Below are 17,731 nucleotides of genomic sequence, written 5' to 3'. Positions count from 1 at the left end.
TTAATGATTGATGAATAAAACTTTTCAGGCCACATGTCTGTGTTTGTGTTGACGGATGAGCAGAGTTTAAAAGTGACGGACAAATTAATCGTCTTTCTATTCCACTCCCCACACCCCAGCAGATAGCCAGCTTCCAAGGACACTTATCATTCTCACACACATGCACGCACATGCACACACACGCACGGACACACACATACACACACATACACACACATACAAACACCTAAGTGAAAAGCAATCTTTCTTTGTTACATTTCAGTCTTTACGTTTCTTCATCTCCTGCTCTTCACACGTTGCTGTCTCTTGAGCTGATAAAAAGTATTTGTGTGTGTGTGTGTGTGTTGCAGTGGGAACTTCATGTGGAGGCTCCTTGTGATTTATTCTGAAGCAGGAAGAAAAACACAACCTTGACCCACACACACGCACACTCTCCCACAGCTTTTCTTACACATGTGGAGAGAGAGTGTAAATCAGAAAGATAAATTCAATGAGACAAATGCAGGCGCACGAAGGAGTGGAGATGAAGGACAGAGGAAGATCCATGACATATCTGTGTGTGTGTGTGTGTTTGTGTGTGTCTGTTGATACATGACTGATACGATGTGGCTGATAGTTCAGCACCTGTGCAGTGGAAGCATGGATGAAAATATGAAGTCTTTTTTGAGCCTGTAGAACATCACCTATACTGACACTCTTCTTGTGTCTTCTATAAATGCATTCAATTAAAATGACAATACATCATTTTCACAGCAGTTACTTCCACACATCATCAACAGGATACTGGTGGTCCAATTTATCAGAGTTAGTCGGACACATTCATGAACCACAGCCATCGTTACAATGTTTGGCTCCACCTGGATATGATACTCATGTCTGCTGTGGTGTACCTTCCCTCACCTCGATCCATTTCTTTTTCACTTTCACCGCTCGGCTCTCAGAGGCAGCCGGTCGTTCTGTTGAGCCGACACTGACGTATCTTTCCATGGAGAGCTTTGAAATTTGATATGGAAAACTGTGCCTTTGGTGATGCTCTGACACTTCCAGACTTTTTCCAGCCGCAAACAACAGTTCACTGTTTCCTGTTGTCAAGATTGACCTAAATTTGGCATCAGATTTCTATTACTTTGTCCGACTTGCAAAGCATATTATCAGAATTCAACCCATCGTGAGTTAAAGGTTCAGTGTTTGAGATTCAGGTGGAAGCGATCTATTGGAAGAAATTGATGATAAAATAATTCTAATAATGTTTTCACTAATGTGTGATAATCTAAATTGTACGAATTGTTGTTTTCTTTACCATAGAATGGGCCCTTTATATTTAAAAACTATTGACATCAGGAGCGGGTACTGTGTACGGAGGCCGCCATGTTTTTTATTTATTTTTTTTCCAGTCGTTCAAACTGGACATACTAAACACTTTTTTAGTTTTTATGACAACTGAACTCTACCACAGGTTCTCTATCATGTTTGAAAGGAGAGGGTGAGGTGAGGGGGTGTTCAGCTGCAACCTGCAACTTCACCACTAGATGTCCCTAAATTCTACACACTGAACCTTTAACCATTCTTCACCTCTGGGTTGGGTGTCGACACTGACGTCATCTAACTTATGTGAAAATGAAGCGGTTAAAATACCACCATGGTAACACAAGGTCACTATTTATGAGGTGCAAGTGGAGCCAAATACCTCAACATTCAGGAGTGTCACTCTGAAGAGAAACATCAGCTGAGACTTATTCTGCTTGGTGTGTAGCCTCAAACAAAGCTGCTTTTCTTTTGGCCTCATCCCCAGAACAAACTTTCTTTTTGACCATACAAGTCGTTCAAATATATTACTCCAATCTCCATCCACCCAACAGTTTGACTTCTTTAATGGCTGTTCTAGCTGTCTCTGACCACTGCAGTGAGCACTGTTCTTATCCACCCCACAAATAGAGCAGGGCTGTGTCTTTATCGCTGCACTAACCAGCTGTGGTCAAGGGCAGGTGGCCACAGGATTCAGTCTGTTGTTGGGCACAAACTGTTCAGCAGAAGACAAAAAGTAACAGAAAGTGAGAGAGACAGCGAGAGAACACGATAACGAGACAGGGGAGGTGTTTGTTGAAATAGCAGGTCCTTGTAGCTGCACACACCTGAGGACACAAACTCAGCTCTGCAGTCTCAGTGATCTTTCATCCGGCAAACAGCAACCCTGCAGAGACTTATGGCGTTTACTGCATCGAGTACTTCAAAGCTCCCACTCTGTATGTGCGCCGAGGTAGTCATGTGTGTCTGCTGTCCCAGATAGATGGAGCGGGACGGAGTGTGCTGCTTTTCCTTAGTTTGATGATGTGAGAGGTCAAAGGAAATAGGGGGAATGTGAGGGGACTCTGCAACATATAGATATGGAATACTGACAGTTTTGGGAAATATGCTTAACCTATATACTTTCTTGTGGCGATTAGATAAGAAGATCAGTACAACTCTCATCATCTGTTCCATATAGGGTACAGCTATGGCTGGTGAGAGTGGAAGGAAAGAGTTCGGCTCTGTCAAATACAGGGCTACAATTAACAGTCATTTCATGATTTATTAATCTACCCGTTATTTCAATGTTTGGCCTGTAAAATTTCGTAAAGTACAAGTATAGAAAAACACACTAATCACAAGCCCCCCAAACCAAAGGTGACATCATCAAATGTTATATTTCACCTGGTCAACAATCAAAAACCCAAAGACATTCACTTCACAACCAGAGAAGACAAAGAAAGGAGTTTTGTAATTTTTAGTTTAAAAACATCTTATGCAGTTAATAAACAAACTGGTTACTGATTATTTTTAAAATTGAATTGTGGCAGCTTAAGTACAAACTATTTCAGGAATTTCATAATTTTAGTCTGAGAAAGAGTTAAGACATCAAACTGACATTTAAACAAGTGTTTGTATGGATGAAAACATACAAACACTCAATATAAATATGAACAACATAAAGGCTTCTCAAAGGTGAAAATAAATTTTAAAAAAAAGGTTTGGTTTTAACTCCCCCCCAATCGCTACATCGACATGGCCGACAAAAACGAACGCACAAATGCACTCCAGGCTCACTTGGGTAATATTTTATTTACTCATTAATCTTCAAAACTATTTTTCATAATAAATTTCCACTTTATGTTCATCAAAGAACCGTAACAATAAAAATAAAAGTAAATACTGTAGAAAAATTGTACATATAGAAAATAAACATGGTTAATGAACACCTAGATGTAGAGACACCTCCTTTGTTTCAGATGGCAACACAACAGAGATAGAGGGAAAAGAAAGCGACAGACGTGGAGGGAGCGGAGGGGTGGCTCGGGGAAACATACCAAACGAGGGGGAAAGGAGAGAAGGGAAGAAAATGAGGTCAAAAGGCCAGTTAAGGATGGAGAGAATAAGGGAATATGTTAAGTTCATTTTGACTTTATATTTTGAAATCTCACACAGTCCTTTTCAATGTTTACTCTCTCGCCGTTGTCCGTCGTGCATGCATGTGACTGGTTGGTTGTGTTGCTCGGAGGAACTGGAGGGGCTGGTTCATGTCATGGCACTGTTTGTATTGATATATCATGGAGCTACAGTTCTTGAGCTGCAGAGGGCTCAGACACCGCAAGAGCACACGGGACAGATAATTATAGTGTTCAGCCCATCGGAAACCCATCTGTCTGTCGTGTATTGATCATGTTGATAAGTCAGTCGACCAATAGCATGAAGACAAAGAAAGAGAGAAAAGGAAGAGCCAATGAAATCGAAACAACTCAAGTTGTCATATAGCCAATGGCGTCATGAACTGGATTTTCTATCTATCAGCAACACATGGTAACATTTACTTTGTTCTGTTTTTGATTTTTTTTTTTTTTCTTCTTCGGCTGGTTTTTGCTATAAAAGGTGGTTTGTCAGAGCAGGTATAGTGGGCGTGGCCTGTAAGATGTCAGGCTTGAAAACAGGATGTGGCCTGTGGTAGACGCGCACATCCGGGTGCTGCGTTGGAGTTACATTGCAACCCGCAACACCACCACCACCCCCCTCCCCCCTTACCACCTCTGGACTCAGTGGGACACACCACCACTCCACAGCACAGCTCAGAGACTCAGGCATGCAGCACACTCGAGATGGTCACACTTTGTCGATGAGGATGTGAACGGAGAATCAATTTGGAGATTAAATCATTGCTGAATCCCACACACACGGAAAAAACATTTTGAAGTGCGTATTCAGAAATACGTCAAGCCAAGGTGGTAAGTTAATGATGGTGGTGCTTCACGGTGTAACCTCGTAAGTTTCAACGCGGTATAAATCACACGGAGTAAGATAATTCACGTGCAATAAGACCCCCCCTCCCTTCCCCAAAGAGTCTATACTGCCCAAATGTTCTTCATATTCATTGTCATCATTGCCATACCAATTATCATAATGTCATTTTCACCATTGTCTTCTTGTATAGTCTTCAGAATCAGTTATGAAGAAATGGTGGGTCTGGCATTGCAGGTTTGTCTGCAAGTGTTAATATTTCTGTGTGTGTGCATGTGTGTTGTATGCATATGTGTGTGTGTGACACCGCAGCCGTGCACGACTGGTGTCTGTAGGTAGCATCTGAACTCTCTCTCAAGTATCCTGTCCAGGAAAATACCTCTCAGTTTTCCACTGATTCCACCTTCGACATTTACAGGCCGCTGTAAAACATCATATCTGCAGCGAAACAACCACAGCTCGTCCATCATGTTAACGGAACCAGCCCACCTCTGCCTATTCACTTGTAATTCATTGGCCGGTGTGGCTACACCCTGATTCCCTGTCCTTTTGTGTGGGATTAGACTTGGACCATTGGTGTGCTTGTTTCTTCAGCATCCTCAGTGCTTCATTGAGTCCTGTCTGTGAACAGGGAGGAAGGCCAAGATGCTTGGAAGAGACACTTAGTGCTTGTCTTGGTGCTTTTATATCATCTTTGTTCTTGTACTCACTCAACATACTCAGTCAGCCATTGGCTTAAAGTCTTCCTTGACCCCTCTGAGTCCAACTGGAGAGGTCCTGCTGTGGCAGGGAAGCGATTGGTCTTTTTTTATCTGGCTGGCCCCGAAAATGGTTCTTAACTGGGAAGCTTCCTAAATCATTTGGAATGGTGTATATGATCATAAAACGAGACTCTTGCAGAGGCTCTGCTCATTGGTAAATACTGTACATAAGGGTCCATGCCCTCGGGCCAGTCTGTATGTGTGTGTGTTTGTGCTTCAGTGTTAGTGTTTGTGCTTGAATGCATGTACTGTATGTTTGTGCTTGAATGCATGTATGTTTGTGCTTGCCAGCATGTGTGCAGGTGTGATTATTGGAGAGTAAACATTAACATCAGCATGTCTATGTCAGTGTGCATGTGTGTATTTTTTTGAGAATATATCTATTTATGTACATATACCGTTATATATAAAGGTGTATGCGTATATGTCTGTGTGTTGGACATCTTCTGCCTCAGACGTAGTACTCCTTGTCTTTGTTCTTCTTGTTCTTGGAGATCTTGGCGATACCCAGAGGCTTGTCCTTGGTGCTGCCGTTGGGCTGCGTGGCCGAGTTGCTGATGTAGTTGCGGCTCTCGTCCACGTGGTAGGAGCCTTCGTCGCGGTTGCGGTACTTGTACATGGCGTAGAGGAGGATGAGGATGCAGAGGGCGGCGGCCGCCACGATGCCCACCACCATGCCCGTGGTGCTGCTGCTCTCCCGCACCACCTCGGATGGACCCGTGAACACCTTCACCTCCGGCAGGGGAGGACGGGCTGTCAGAGGAGAGTGCAGGCATGTGAAGTTACATCATAGTTTATGGGATACATTATTAATTTGGGTTACATGTCAAGGTGGTGGGTGGAGAGCTGGAGCAAGAAGAAACAATGCATCATCACGATGAATTATTTAACATGTATTTTGCATAATGCTACATGCTGGAAAGGGAGGGCTGCAGCTTAGAGCCAGAGTTGTTTCCATATTATCAAATAATGTGTAAACAGATTACATTACAGCGTGTTGAAGAGGAGGGCTAGAGCATGGGTGAACATTATATCAAGTTTTATTACACACTTCTGACACTCACGGGCAATGAGGGCTGCAGCATGGTGATATATGACACAGAATTAAATGTCTGTGTCAACAAAATTTGCATAGACTTATTTCAGCTGCATAAAGATGAGGTAGAGGAAAAAGAGAAGGAAAAAAGAAACTACATAAAAATAGAAGATGAATAAGAAGGCGATAATAAGCAGAGGTGAAGAGAGGAAATAAGGACAAAGAAAAGCATGGAGACAAAGAGTGGGGAGGGTGTTAGGGAATGCCTGAGAGTAAAAATCTAAATGGAAATGAAAAATTAATTCCAGCGAGCTTCAAAATGGTGGAAAGAAAACGGTGGGAATAGAGGACGCCTGTAAAAAACTCACCTGAACTGGGGTCACAGGGATCAATGTCTTCATCATCGCTGGGACACTCGGCCGATGCCACCAGTAGGTCATCTGCTGACTGTAGAGAGAGAGAGAGGACCCCCCCCCAAAAAAATTAGGAACACATACACACACATATATAGAAACAAACATTTATCAACAAAATCTCCAAGAAGAAGAAAAAAAAACAGCCTTTTCTTCACACTGCTTCTTTTTATTTTCTAAATGTGTGAGCACACAGCACCAATCCATCGCCCACTCATTTTCCAGACTGCCCATAGCAATGGCAGGCGACCAAAGCTAGAGTACCAAGTAGAGAAGAAGAAATGATGGGGCAGAGGAGAAAAGAAATAAATTCTGTTTAAAACCACAAAGGGACGAGTAGTTATCTGCTCCTACTCTCTTGGCCCTCCCCTTCTTGTTTCTCCTTTGGCCATTCTATCTTCCTCATGTCCTTGCTTTGCTCTCTCTTTATCTGATATTGGCAAGTGCTCATGCTGTACGTGTCGAGGGGATGTGCGGCGTAAAGCTAAAAAGAAGAATAAAATCAGATTTCGTTTAACATTCCAGCAAAGCGTTCAGTGGATTCATTTAAATCTCCTTTATTCAACACCTCTTCACAAGCAGCATGTCAATAACCCACTTATATATAACCCCTAACCCACATCAACCAACTAATATCTCAACAACCGCCCTGTCTCTGTGTCTCGCTCCCTCTACATGCAAAGCCCCCCCTTATTCTCTCCATCCCTGCTCCTCTTGTTGCCATGGCAACTCTAAGTTCAGGCTGTTAAAAATGATAGGGAATAAAAAAAACAGGGGGGAGTGTGCACCCACTGTGGGGACCTGTGCATTGATTTGCCATTCCAGCCAGTGTGTGGAGACGGGGAGAAAGAGGAAGGGAGAGAGGGGAGAAGTGAGAGATAGATGGATGGATTAAAATTAATTTGTGAAGGAGGCATTTGAGGAGAAATAGAGAGAAAAGGAGATGGGATAGGAGGAGGGGGAGGGCTTCAAAGTGCTGCGGTCTTTACTTAACACCGTGCTAATGTGCTCCGCATATTCATGAACTACTGTTAAAACATTGCCCGCCTTGATGCCTTGGCATGTGAGATATGAGTGTGTGAGCGTGTGTGTGTGTGTGTGTGTGTGTGAGTGTGTGCTTTATCCACAATGGGCACTCAGTGCCAGCACTAAATTAAAGTTGGATTGTGATGCATTGCAGTAGATGTTAGTAACCCACAAAGGAGAGGGAGCAGAGCTATAAAAGAGCAGAGCTCAGGAGGCAGATTAGAATCAGACCGTAACATAATCTGAACCAAATCAAAGTACAGAATGGTTGATGAAGTCTCAGCTGAAACCCACAGACAATATTTCAAACTGAAATGTATTTAACGGCTTCTCCATCTTTGCTTCCTTTGCATATTTGCTTTGTATCTTTGTGAAATCACATTAGATTAGAGAAGCAACCATTTAGTTTATTCATCTGAAAAATGCCTGTGCTGGCCTTGTGTGGTGAGGTCCTGGGTCCCGACAAGCCGACTGTGGCTTTGTTTGGCCTAAAACATATATTAGGTTATTGACGCTTGACTCTGTCTCTTTCCTCCACTGCCTTTCCAATCAGTTCTGCCCACTGAGCTGTCAAATGCTGCTCGGGTGAGCTTAGCCTCTGGAATACAGCCAGTCAATAAACCTCTGTGCCTTTGCCAGGACTCAAATAGCACAAGAACCAATCGGCCGGTGGGAAACACATAACCCCTGACATCTGTCACCTATCAACGTCAAGCCACCGTGCTTGGTTATCGATCCAAAGACACCTATATGTGCCCTCCAGAGGCGCCTGTTTTGAATCACGATTTACGCTAAAACAAAAGCAGAGAGGTAATATTTAATGAGACCCCTCCTTCTGATCTGTGACATCACCCCATCAGCTGACCGCCCCGTTCAAACTGGAAGGCGTCAATTGGAGTATTGATCCACCTATCACATGGGAGACAATGAGCAGGAGGAACACTAAAGACAACTTAAATAACATCAATAAGTCACAGAAGTTTATAGAGGATGTGCTAAAACCATGTCCGAGAAACCTACGCCCCTCCAACCACCCTCCCTTTGTCCCCATCTTATCAATAGAGACTTCTGACATGATGATGCACAACAATAGGAGGAGGGAAAAAAGATACAGAATAGAGGAGAAAGGAAGAGAAAAAGATATCTGCATGCTGAAAGAGCAAAATCTCTACCTGTGCAGCCGAACAGTGCCAACGACCGTCCACGCCTCCCTGACTGCCTAGTTCACACATGGTAGCTGCACTATGTCCTCACACACTCCGCAGAAGATTCAACAGCTTGTCTGCAACTTTCACAACTGGAAATCACTCACACAGGTACACACACACGCTCTACGATAACCAAACATGCTCCATTGGTCTATTTCCACTTTCTGCACAGACACACAAGCGCACACCAGATCAGGCTGAAGTTGGCAGGCTGATGAAGAGATCCTGACGAGGGAGGATAGAAGCTAGCTCCACTACTGCAGATGGTGAGATAGACTCATACACTGCCTGCATTAACAGCCTATCACTGGAGCTCAACCACAGAGAGAGGGAGGGAGGGGAGGGAGAGAAGAGAGAGAGAGAGAGGGGGGGTGATGGGTAAATATGGAAAGATAAGGAGGGAGAGAGAGCAAAGGAGAGGAAAGGAAAAGCGAAAAGTGAGCAAAGGGAGGAGGGAGAAAGTCTCTCCAGAAGATGGATAGAAGAAGAGGAGCAAGAGGGAGAAAAAGGATTTGAAAGATATGGAGACAGCAAAAAAGATGGCAAGAAAAAAACAGACAGGGAGGGGGGTGTGGGAGTGAATGAGAGGTAGGTGTTCAGGGCTTGGGTCAGCTGATTCCCGATAGCCAATCGGGCGCCGCTCTGAGCCTCAGGTTTCTTCTATCTGTCTTCCCATCAAACACAGGTAGACTCGCACACATGAGCACAAACACACATGCACGCACAAAAACAAGGAACCAAACATCAAACCCCAACTTTAAGCTCTGTGACTCAAAGCAGCCTCTGGCATAAACACTCGTAGACTCTCACACAATCTCTCCTTCTCTTCTCCTTGCTGGTGCTCAGCTATCATGCATTATTAATCCACTTTTCAACACACACACGCACACACACGCACAAAAAAATCAATAAACTGTGGACTCCAGAAGGAGGCACATAACACATTCTTACTGCACAAAGCACTGACGGTAGCTGTAAACCCATGAGGCGTCTGAGGCAGACCCACATCAACATGCACACTAACCTGCATGTGTGTGTGTGTGTGTGTGTGTGTGTGTGTGTGTGTGTGTGTGTTTGCATGAAATCGATACATTGCTTGGACCCACAGCACCTTTGGAAGACATTGCCTCCCCTCCTCTGATGCAATATTCTGCAATACAAACCTATTTTTCACAATACACCTGAGTGCTTTGTGTGAGTGTGTTTGTGTGTGTGTGCATTCAGTGTTCGTCTCCAGACTGAATGTGTGCACTGGTTAAGGCCAGGTTGGTTGCTAGGCAACACTAGGCACCCTCAATGGAGAAGCTGTAGATTCTTCTTAAACAAGACAAAGAGTTCTGGGGCCAGCAGCAGTTATTCGACTCACACTGACGGACAAACAAACAAACAAACAAACAAACACACACACACATAAAGACGCAGTATGTCGAGCATGTAGTGGCTCTGACCTAGTTCTCATACAGTGATATCGACTCCGGTGCTCAACTCCCATCCCATATTTAGCACTGACATCAGCATATCATAGGAGCAGGAATAGTCCCGTTTAAAACCACATAGCATGTACATACACAGGGGGAGATTGTGAGCTGAGGTGTGAAAACAAGCCCAAGTGACAACGCTGTCACTCTGCAGTGCTATCCATCAAGCCCTCATATCCATTATTGATGCCTGAGGCTTAGCTCACAGCTCTGCGCTCTATTATTTATGTCTGAAACAGCTGGCGGTTTATACCCAGAGGAGTCATTCTCTATGGGAGTCTGGATGGGCGAGAGAAAGCAAGCAGCGGGTAGTGGGGCTCACTATCTCCATGGCAACTTGTATCACTGGGAAAAAAAATCTTCAGTGCGGCAGGCAGGCAGTTTTATAACACAGAAGAAGAACTGCAGTACACACAGACGCCCACAGAGAGCCTGACAACATCTCAGTAGTGATCTGAATAATAGAGCAAAAGAGTCTGTGGTGTACCTGCTGGTAATGTATCCTCTGACATTACCATCGACTCTGCAGCTACATCCACTTTAAATATTTCTCAATAACAGTTATTTGTTTCTATCGTAGATTCCCATTTGCATCAGTTTACTAGATGCATATTATGGGAAAAGCTATTACAGCCTCCATTAACACAAACATTTCTCCTCCTGTAATTTAGTGGGTAGAGACCACTTAGCCAGGACTCTGCCATCTACTTTATTCACGTGGATGTGCTGCAGCAGATCTTGTAGGTCTACAAAGGTCTTGTATTGTATATATTGTATTTTTTCTGTTTGACAGACAGTAGACAGAGACAAGTTAATATTGACCAGCCAAAACTTGATTAGGGCAAATAAGCGCTGCTCTTTTGACAAACAGATTTGATTAACAAATTTATCCCTCAGGAGAAAGCCCCAAAACAGATAATACAGTAATAAAACCAAAACATCAGAAAAAGGTTAAATGCATTTTACATCAGATTTTTTACAAAATGTAATTATTTTTATATATACATATGTATATATTTGTATAATGTAATATAATCATAATTCACTTTCCTTAAGTTTAAAACAATCCTGACATGCAGTATCTTGCCAGCCTCTTGTCTGATTTGTTGGCTGTGTTCCAGCTAATCCTCTTACTGAGTTTAAAAAGAAACTTGTCAAAGCAAATTAGCGCGTTCCAATTACCCATTGTCTCACCGAGGGATGATAGGAGAGGTTTGATATATGCGTTCAAGATATCTGAGCAATATCATTTGTGATAAGCAGCCACAGAAAAGTTTTTAAAATGGTTGTGATGATTCTCTGACCTGCTGTGTGGCGCCCTGTTTGCGGTTGGTGGCCGTGGTCGTTGTGATGTCGCTTATGGAGGGGGCGGAGTCCGATCGGTTTCCCCCAGCTGCAGCGCTGGATTGCGGGGTGATAGAGGAGGATGGCATGTCGCCAACCAATCGGGCGCTGCCCTCCACTCTGATGTGCGGGTGCCCCTCTGCAGCCAGGTTGAGGATGCGGAGGCCGTTGTAGTAGAGGCCGGACAACTGCCCCTGGAACATGCCTGCACTTCGCTCACCTCCACCAACACGCACCGTCGTCTGGCTGTTGAAGATGGTCAGCTGGCGACCTACATGCCCGCACACAAGCACACCAGGAAGAGAGGTGGACAGACACATGCAAATACAGTCACACACACATACATACCAGTGGTCACATTCGTGCATACATACACACACAAGAGTGTTTGAGTGTTACACAATCCACCAACCCCAAGCCATGGTAAGAGGATGGGATAAATTAAGCATGACAGAGCAAATCTAAGCCATGGAGAACCGTGAAGAGGTTTGAGACTGGGACAAAAAAAAGAGGAAAAAAAGAGTGACAACAGAAAACAAGAGAAGAGGGAGAAGGAGAGGAGGAGGAAGGGCGAGGAGACTGAGAAGTCGAGGAGGAGGAGGATGAAATGGCAAAGAACAGAAGGAGGAAGAGGCAGCAGATGAGAGAAGTCACAGGGCCCAGAGAAGATGGGGCTGGCAGATGGTTGCTATGGTGATGGTTGTACGGCACGACATTGTATTTGAAGGAGCAACAGACAGGCAGACAGAGATAGAGATCTAGAGAACTGTTGTAACAGCCCTATGAAGCATGCACAGGTTATAAGCTCTAGCACTGCTCACTGTTAAAGGGACTAGAGGCTAATTTAAGCTCTGCTGAAGTTTAGGAGGAAAACATTTACATTTTTTTTCAAAATAAAAGCATTGCTCTATTAGTCTTTCAAATTTACATAATTCTTACATGTCACAATACTTTGCATTTACTTTAATTTGATTACAATTTTTTTCAACACATAATCTTTAGTAAATGCTTTATTGTTTACAATTTGATAATAAACAGAATTATTTACAAGTCTTAATAAAGCATCTTTTATCAGTACTTCTTTTCTATTTTCTGATTTATTCACATTTAAATCTCTCCATCGTCCCTTTAACCTGATATTATCAGATACACACTAACAAGATATGTTCACAGGCACTACAGTTTACACAGTATTACACACTACAGCTGTCCAACTTTTAAATACTTAGTTATGGATTTAGATTTTTAGATGTTAGTTGATGGTGCACAATAAAGTATATTCAACTGTCTTCATATTATATTTTAAGCTCAAAGTTTTAAGGAATTTTAATCAGGGTTTTTACCTTTGTCGAGTAGCCAATCGTCAACTACTCGACCGAGCCGATAGGGGATTCGCTGTCTGGCGATGGCCAGGCGCTCGTTATCAATGTTGCCTTTAATTTAGAGATGAAAACACAGTAGTAATTACGCACATCCAAACGTGGTACAGGAGCTGGATACAAAAAGAACAGCAATGAAAAGAAAGTAATGGTCTGCTCATCATTAGTATGTCACTGCATTAAGTTAAGCTTGGTGTGCTAAGAGAAGAGGAGCTGAATTCACTATGGTTCCAGTGAGCGGACTCTTACTCTCTGTTCATTGGGTTTAATTTAAAGAGACATTTCAGGGGTTAACATCTGCAAGAGCACAGGTAAATAAAGTTACAGCTGCCACATACTGCCTATATGACTGACTGAGTTTAGAGTTACATACAGGAAGAACCCTCACACACACCTTACAACAACTGGCATTTAGCATTTTAACTATCAGCTACCTAAAGCCTGGACCTCGTTGTGTTAAAGACTACTACCTACGATTACCACTTTAAATATAAAAACCAACAAATATAAAAACAATGTCTATGTTCAACAAAATACACTTTTTTCATTTTCTTATTTTTTCTCTCTAGTTAAACATTTAACTCAAAATATGACATGATTTTAAATTATTATTTGTCCAGAATGCACCAACTGTTATTATTTTCTTTTATGGTGAGAAAAACAACTGACACCTTAATTGAATATTTTCATAAATTACCTTTAACACTATTTAACAGGCCTAACATGACATAGCTGGCTAGTGTACAGGCTATCTTAATAAAAATTCATTTTATGGTTTAAAAAGTCATGTTTCATATCAGATGACACATATTTCATTTCAAACACAATAACATAAAACAAAACTGCAGTTATATTTCTCATCAATCAGGAGTTGGGTTGATGTGGACTAAGGTGTAGTCAGCTCTGCCCCAGGACAGGCACGTCTTTAGTGGGTCTGTGGATCGGGCTTCTGTGTGGGGGGGGCAGGGCCTACCTGATGGATAGCGCTCTATCACCGGCAGGTCATCGAGCTGGAGGGTTGCATTGCCTCCGCTGCGGGTGAAGCGGATTATGTGGTACTTCCCATCGTTGACGAACTTGGAGCTCTCCTCGATGTTGATGTCGTCAGTGCCGACATTAAACACTACTCTAATGTTGCCCTTGTCCTGAGAAGGAGGAAAATTCTTCATGAGGGATGTGATCATGTTTTAATAGGCGACGACAGCATGTGTTTCCCCGTTGGTGGTTTTGCATTAACTACTTTATGCTCTTAGATCTCTCTTGTAAAGGAGATAATGGGTCTGTCTCACACTTGCAAGACGTCAAATGAGCTCAGGGATAACTTAAAAATGTATCCAAGCAGACATGAAGATTTATTTAATACGGTGGGTGCATCTATAAAATTAATTGTTAATTATTTTTTCACATTTTGTCATGTTGCAGCCTGATGATTGAAAAAAGATTTTCTCTCAGGTTCTTGCTCACGTCTAAGCCTCAGACTTGTACTCAGAAGAGACATTACCTCCATTTAAGAATTATGGAGGCCACTGTGCTCTTTGGCAGTTTCAGCAGCAGAGAGTTTTCTTGTGCCTTGACACAATCCTGTCTTTGAGTTCTGCAGTTCCTTAACCTCATTGCTTGGTTTTTTGTTTTACCTCAGACAGGTACAGATGAGTATGTGCTTTTCCAAATCTAGATCGATTGAATTCTCCAAAGTGGACTCTGATCAAGGTGTAGAAACATTTTAAAGATGATCAAAAGAAATGGGAGACACCTGAGCCAAATTTCATGTCTCACAGCAAAGGGAAAGTATACTGATGTCAATGTGATACTGGGTTTTTACTTTGTCATTATGGGAAAGAGAGTGTAGATTTATCGAAAAGAAAAAATATGTTTTTATTTTAGCATAAGGCTATAACTTAAAAGAATGTAAAAAAAAAGTGGAGCGGTTTCAACATTTTGTAAATTGGCACTCTTTCACCAGCAGCAGTAAGAGAAACAAAACAGTGGCATAATGTTGCAGAAATGCAGCTGGGGGCGGTAGCAGATGAGAAAGAGCTTGTGCAAAAAGAAGGTTAGCCTCATTAGCTGCAACTTATGGTACTTAACAACTTCACCCTGGAGCAGGAAATGATGCGACAGTCTATCACACACAGCGCTTGTTAAAATAATCTCAGTCCATAACCTAAAAAACACTGGTAGCATGAAGTGAGAGAAGTCATTTAAGTGTTATACAGTTCTCTTTATGATATTGTTCATTTTGATTGTGCAATGATCTATTCATTGATCAGGATGGAAAATCTTGAACAAATGTCTATTGAATAAAATCTCATTAGATGGCACCTTTAAACAAAAATAACCCCAAACGTATTCCCCTTAATAACTTGTCATTCCTGACATCCCAGAGAATTTGTGTGTGCAGGTGAGCATTCTTAGTTAGTGTTGATAACTAAATCACAGGAAGTGCAGTTTATTTTAAAAAGTTGAAAACTGGAGGCATCGAAAAGAGCAGGACGGTGCTCTTTGCCTCCCTTTCTCTCCCACACCATGTCAGTGGCCGTTAAAACATCCATAAATGTGTTTTATAGTTCTCTACAGGCAGGATTCAGCAGAAACTTGGTAGATACCTCTTCTGCAGTGCACATTCATTCTGGAGATACACTCCCAAGTAATATTCCTAAATTTGGAAAAAATCTGTCCATGCATTTTTTTCTTTACCATCCTCCCTGGTGAAAATGAACATCTACCTACAGGAAAGATAAATAAATATAGATAATAAATAAATCATGAAACTGATTTTAGGCTGTCTGTGGGGAACTGTTGAATATCACTCACCCGGAAGTGGGATCAGGATGTTCAATTAGTGTGAATTTATTGTACTGTTAGCATTTTTCAGTGTGCCTTTACCACATGAGTATTTATGGGGACAGACCCAGTGTATCTCAAGATACTTCCTGATTGAAAAAGGGAATAAATGAAGCACATTCAGTGTATCGACGTTTTGCAGAAATTAATTCCTCAAGGAAGACCAATATGTACTAAAATGAAAAAAATCACTTGCACTTACTATCTGCAGCTGAAGGTAGTCTCCGAGGCCGGATGCGCTGTCCACCCTGAGCAGAATGGCGTGTTTCTGCTGGGTACTAAAGCCGAGGGCGAGTCGGTCTGCCCTGGTGCTGGGACGTTCATTCGGGGGCCATGTGTAAACCACCACGCCTCCATCGCGCCCAAAGATGTAAGTGGTCCCAGCTGGTCCACACAGATAAAAATATTTTATAGCAAGCACGACTATATGCCATAAACAGTGCTATCTATCATCAGAGGTTCCATACTGCAGATGGTACCTCTGCATATTTTTTTCTAAATGTTAAATACACAAGGGGCATATTGAAAAATAATCATAAAAACTCTAAAATGTCAGAGATGACTGGTCCTCCGCATTCTGCTCATTCCTCCTACGGAAAAAAATTTCCCAAAGTGCTTCTCTACATTACCGCAGGCTGCAATAATTGACTCATACAAATAACAACTCATACAATTATTTGACTCATTGGGTGACTACATTATGTATCTCGCTTGTGCGGCTGCTGAGGAGTATTTAGTGTCTAAAGCAGGAAGATAAATTTATTAAACATTACACAAAAAGAGACAAGAGGAGAAAACACAAACTAGACATTGCACAGGTATTGTAGTATTTTTTTTTGCCACTTGAGAATCAACAGTTGAGAGTGCCCTCACGTGGTGGCTCTGATAAAATGCACAAAAATGCTTCAGTTCAAATCATGAAATTGCAGCAGTTTTAGACCTTTACTTCTACACCAGGGTTAATGTCAGATTGTGTGTGTTTTATAAGTGACTTTAAAGGTGAGCATTATGGTTTGACAGAGAGTGTTGGGCAAAGGAAATTGTGCACATAACTCACAAAGATGTGAACCGTTACACATGAAAATGCAGATCTTGTACTTTCAGCTGTCTACAGCATGAACATCTGAAACGACCTGTTATCCACCCTAGTGCGAGACAGAAAACAGAGACATAGCAAGGACTCACCATCATTGCATAGTGGCCCAGCATACGAAGTCATGCTGCAGTCACAGGAGAAGCCCTCCCACTGCTGCAAACAAACTCCCTGATTTGAGCAAGAGTCTTCCTGACAGGTAGTGCTGGGACCTGCAGTGAGAGACGTGGTGGGGTTGGAGGGTGCACAAGTTAGGAGAAGATAAACACATACTTTTTTGTTTTGTCAGGAGCCCAGTGTGTTCACAATAGTTTGACAGTACAGTTTAGTTATTTTTGCAGTTTGAAATGGTTGTTGTGCTGCAATAGCGTTTTGATTTAGTAGCATTAGTAGAAATTATTGGAGACTGAAGGATAACGTAGATAGGCTCCCATTCTTACATTTACAGGGGGATACTACAAGATTGACTAAAACTGAACTGGGGTCTGTGTTACTGGGTGAAAATAGCCAAATGTTGACAGCATGCATGTGGTGAGGCTAGATGAGTGGGGTGAGGACAGGAGGAGGAGTTAAACATAAGAGGGCAGTTATGTTTAAAGGCGTTCATCTCAATACTCTTTCTTCAGCCGTCCGGCACTGTTCTCTCCCTGCCTCGTGCCAAAAACACAACAGGCGAGAATGTCAAAGCTCTAAACTTAGTTCTCCTTCAATGCACTTCCAACACGAGGCACGGAGGGGAGGGTGTGAAATGATTCACAAATAAGAGTATTGAAGTTTAGGTGCGGAGTTAGTAGGAGTGGGTTAGACAGCATGCTGCTAGGCAACCCGGGTAGTGGAGCTGTGGTCAACTCAAGTCAAGCGGTGGTGATGTTACTACAGTGAT

At 42.5% G+C, this 17,731-nt stretch overlaps 1 protein-coding gene across 24 annotated transcripts in view; it reads right to left on the bottom strand.

The window, feature by feature from the left end:
• Positions 1 to 3,080: 3,080 nt before the first annotated feature.
• Positions 3,081 to 17,731, bottom strand: part of nrxn1a (neurexin 1a) — a 56,187-nt gene continuing 41,536 nt past the window's right edge. For 15 of the 24 annotated variants that reach the window (XM_069517733.1, XM_069517730.1, XM_069517735.1 and 12 more), the window contains 7 exons: positions 16,941 to 17,060; positions 15,958 to 16,139; positions 13,885 to 14,056; positions 12,876 to 12,965; positions 11,493 to 11,803; positions 6,432 to 6,510; positions 3,081 to 5,780 (listed from right to left, as the gene is read on the bottom strand). In XM_069517733.1, the coding sequence (XP_069373834.1) occupies positions 5,479 to 5,780; positions 6,432 to 6,510; positions 11,493 to 11,803; positions 12,876 to 12,965; positions 13,885 to 14,056; positions 15,958 to 16,139; positions 16,941 to 17,060 (1,256 nt within the window). In that variant the 3' untranslated portion in view covers positions 3,081 to 5,478. The remainder of the gene's footprint in view (positions 5,781 to 6,431; positions 6,511 to 11,492; positions 11,804 to 12,875; positions 12,966 to 13,884; positions 14,057 to 15,957; positions 16,140 to 16,940; positions 17,061 to 17,731) is intronic. The other 9 variants (XM_069517740.1, XM_069517750.1, XM_069517745.1 and 6 more) reach the window with 1 other exon arrangement.

This window comes from Paralichthys olivaceus, chromosome 21, assembly GCF_024713975.1.
Source record: "Paralichthys olivaceus isolate ysfri-2021 chromosome 21, ASM2471397v2, whole genome shotgun sequence".
NCBI lineage: Eukaryota > Metazoa > Chordata > Actinopteri > Pleuronectiformes > Paralichthyidae > Paralichthys > Paralichthys olivaceus.
This window is presented reverse-complemented; position numbering and strand designations above follow the sequence as displayed.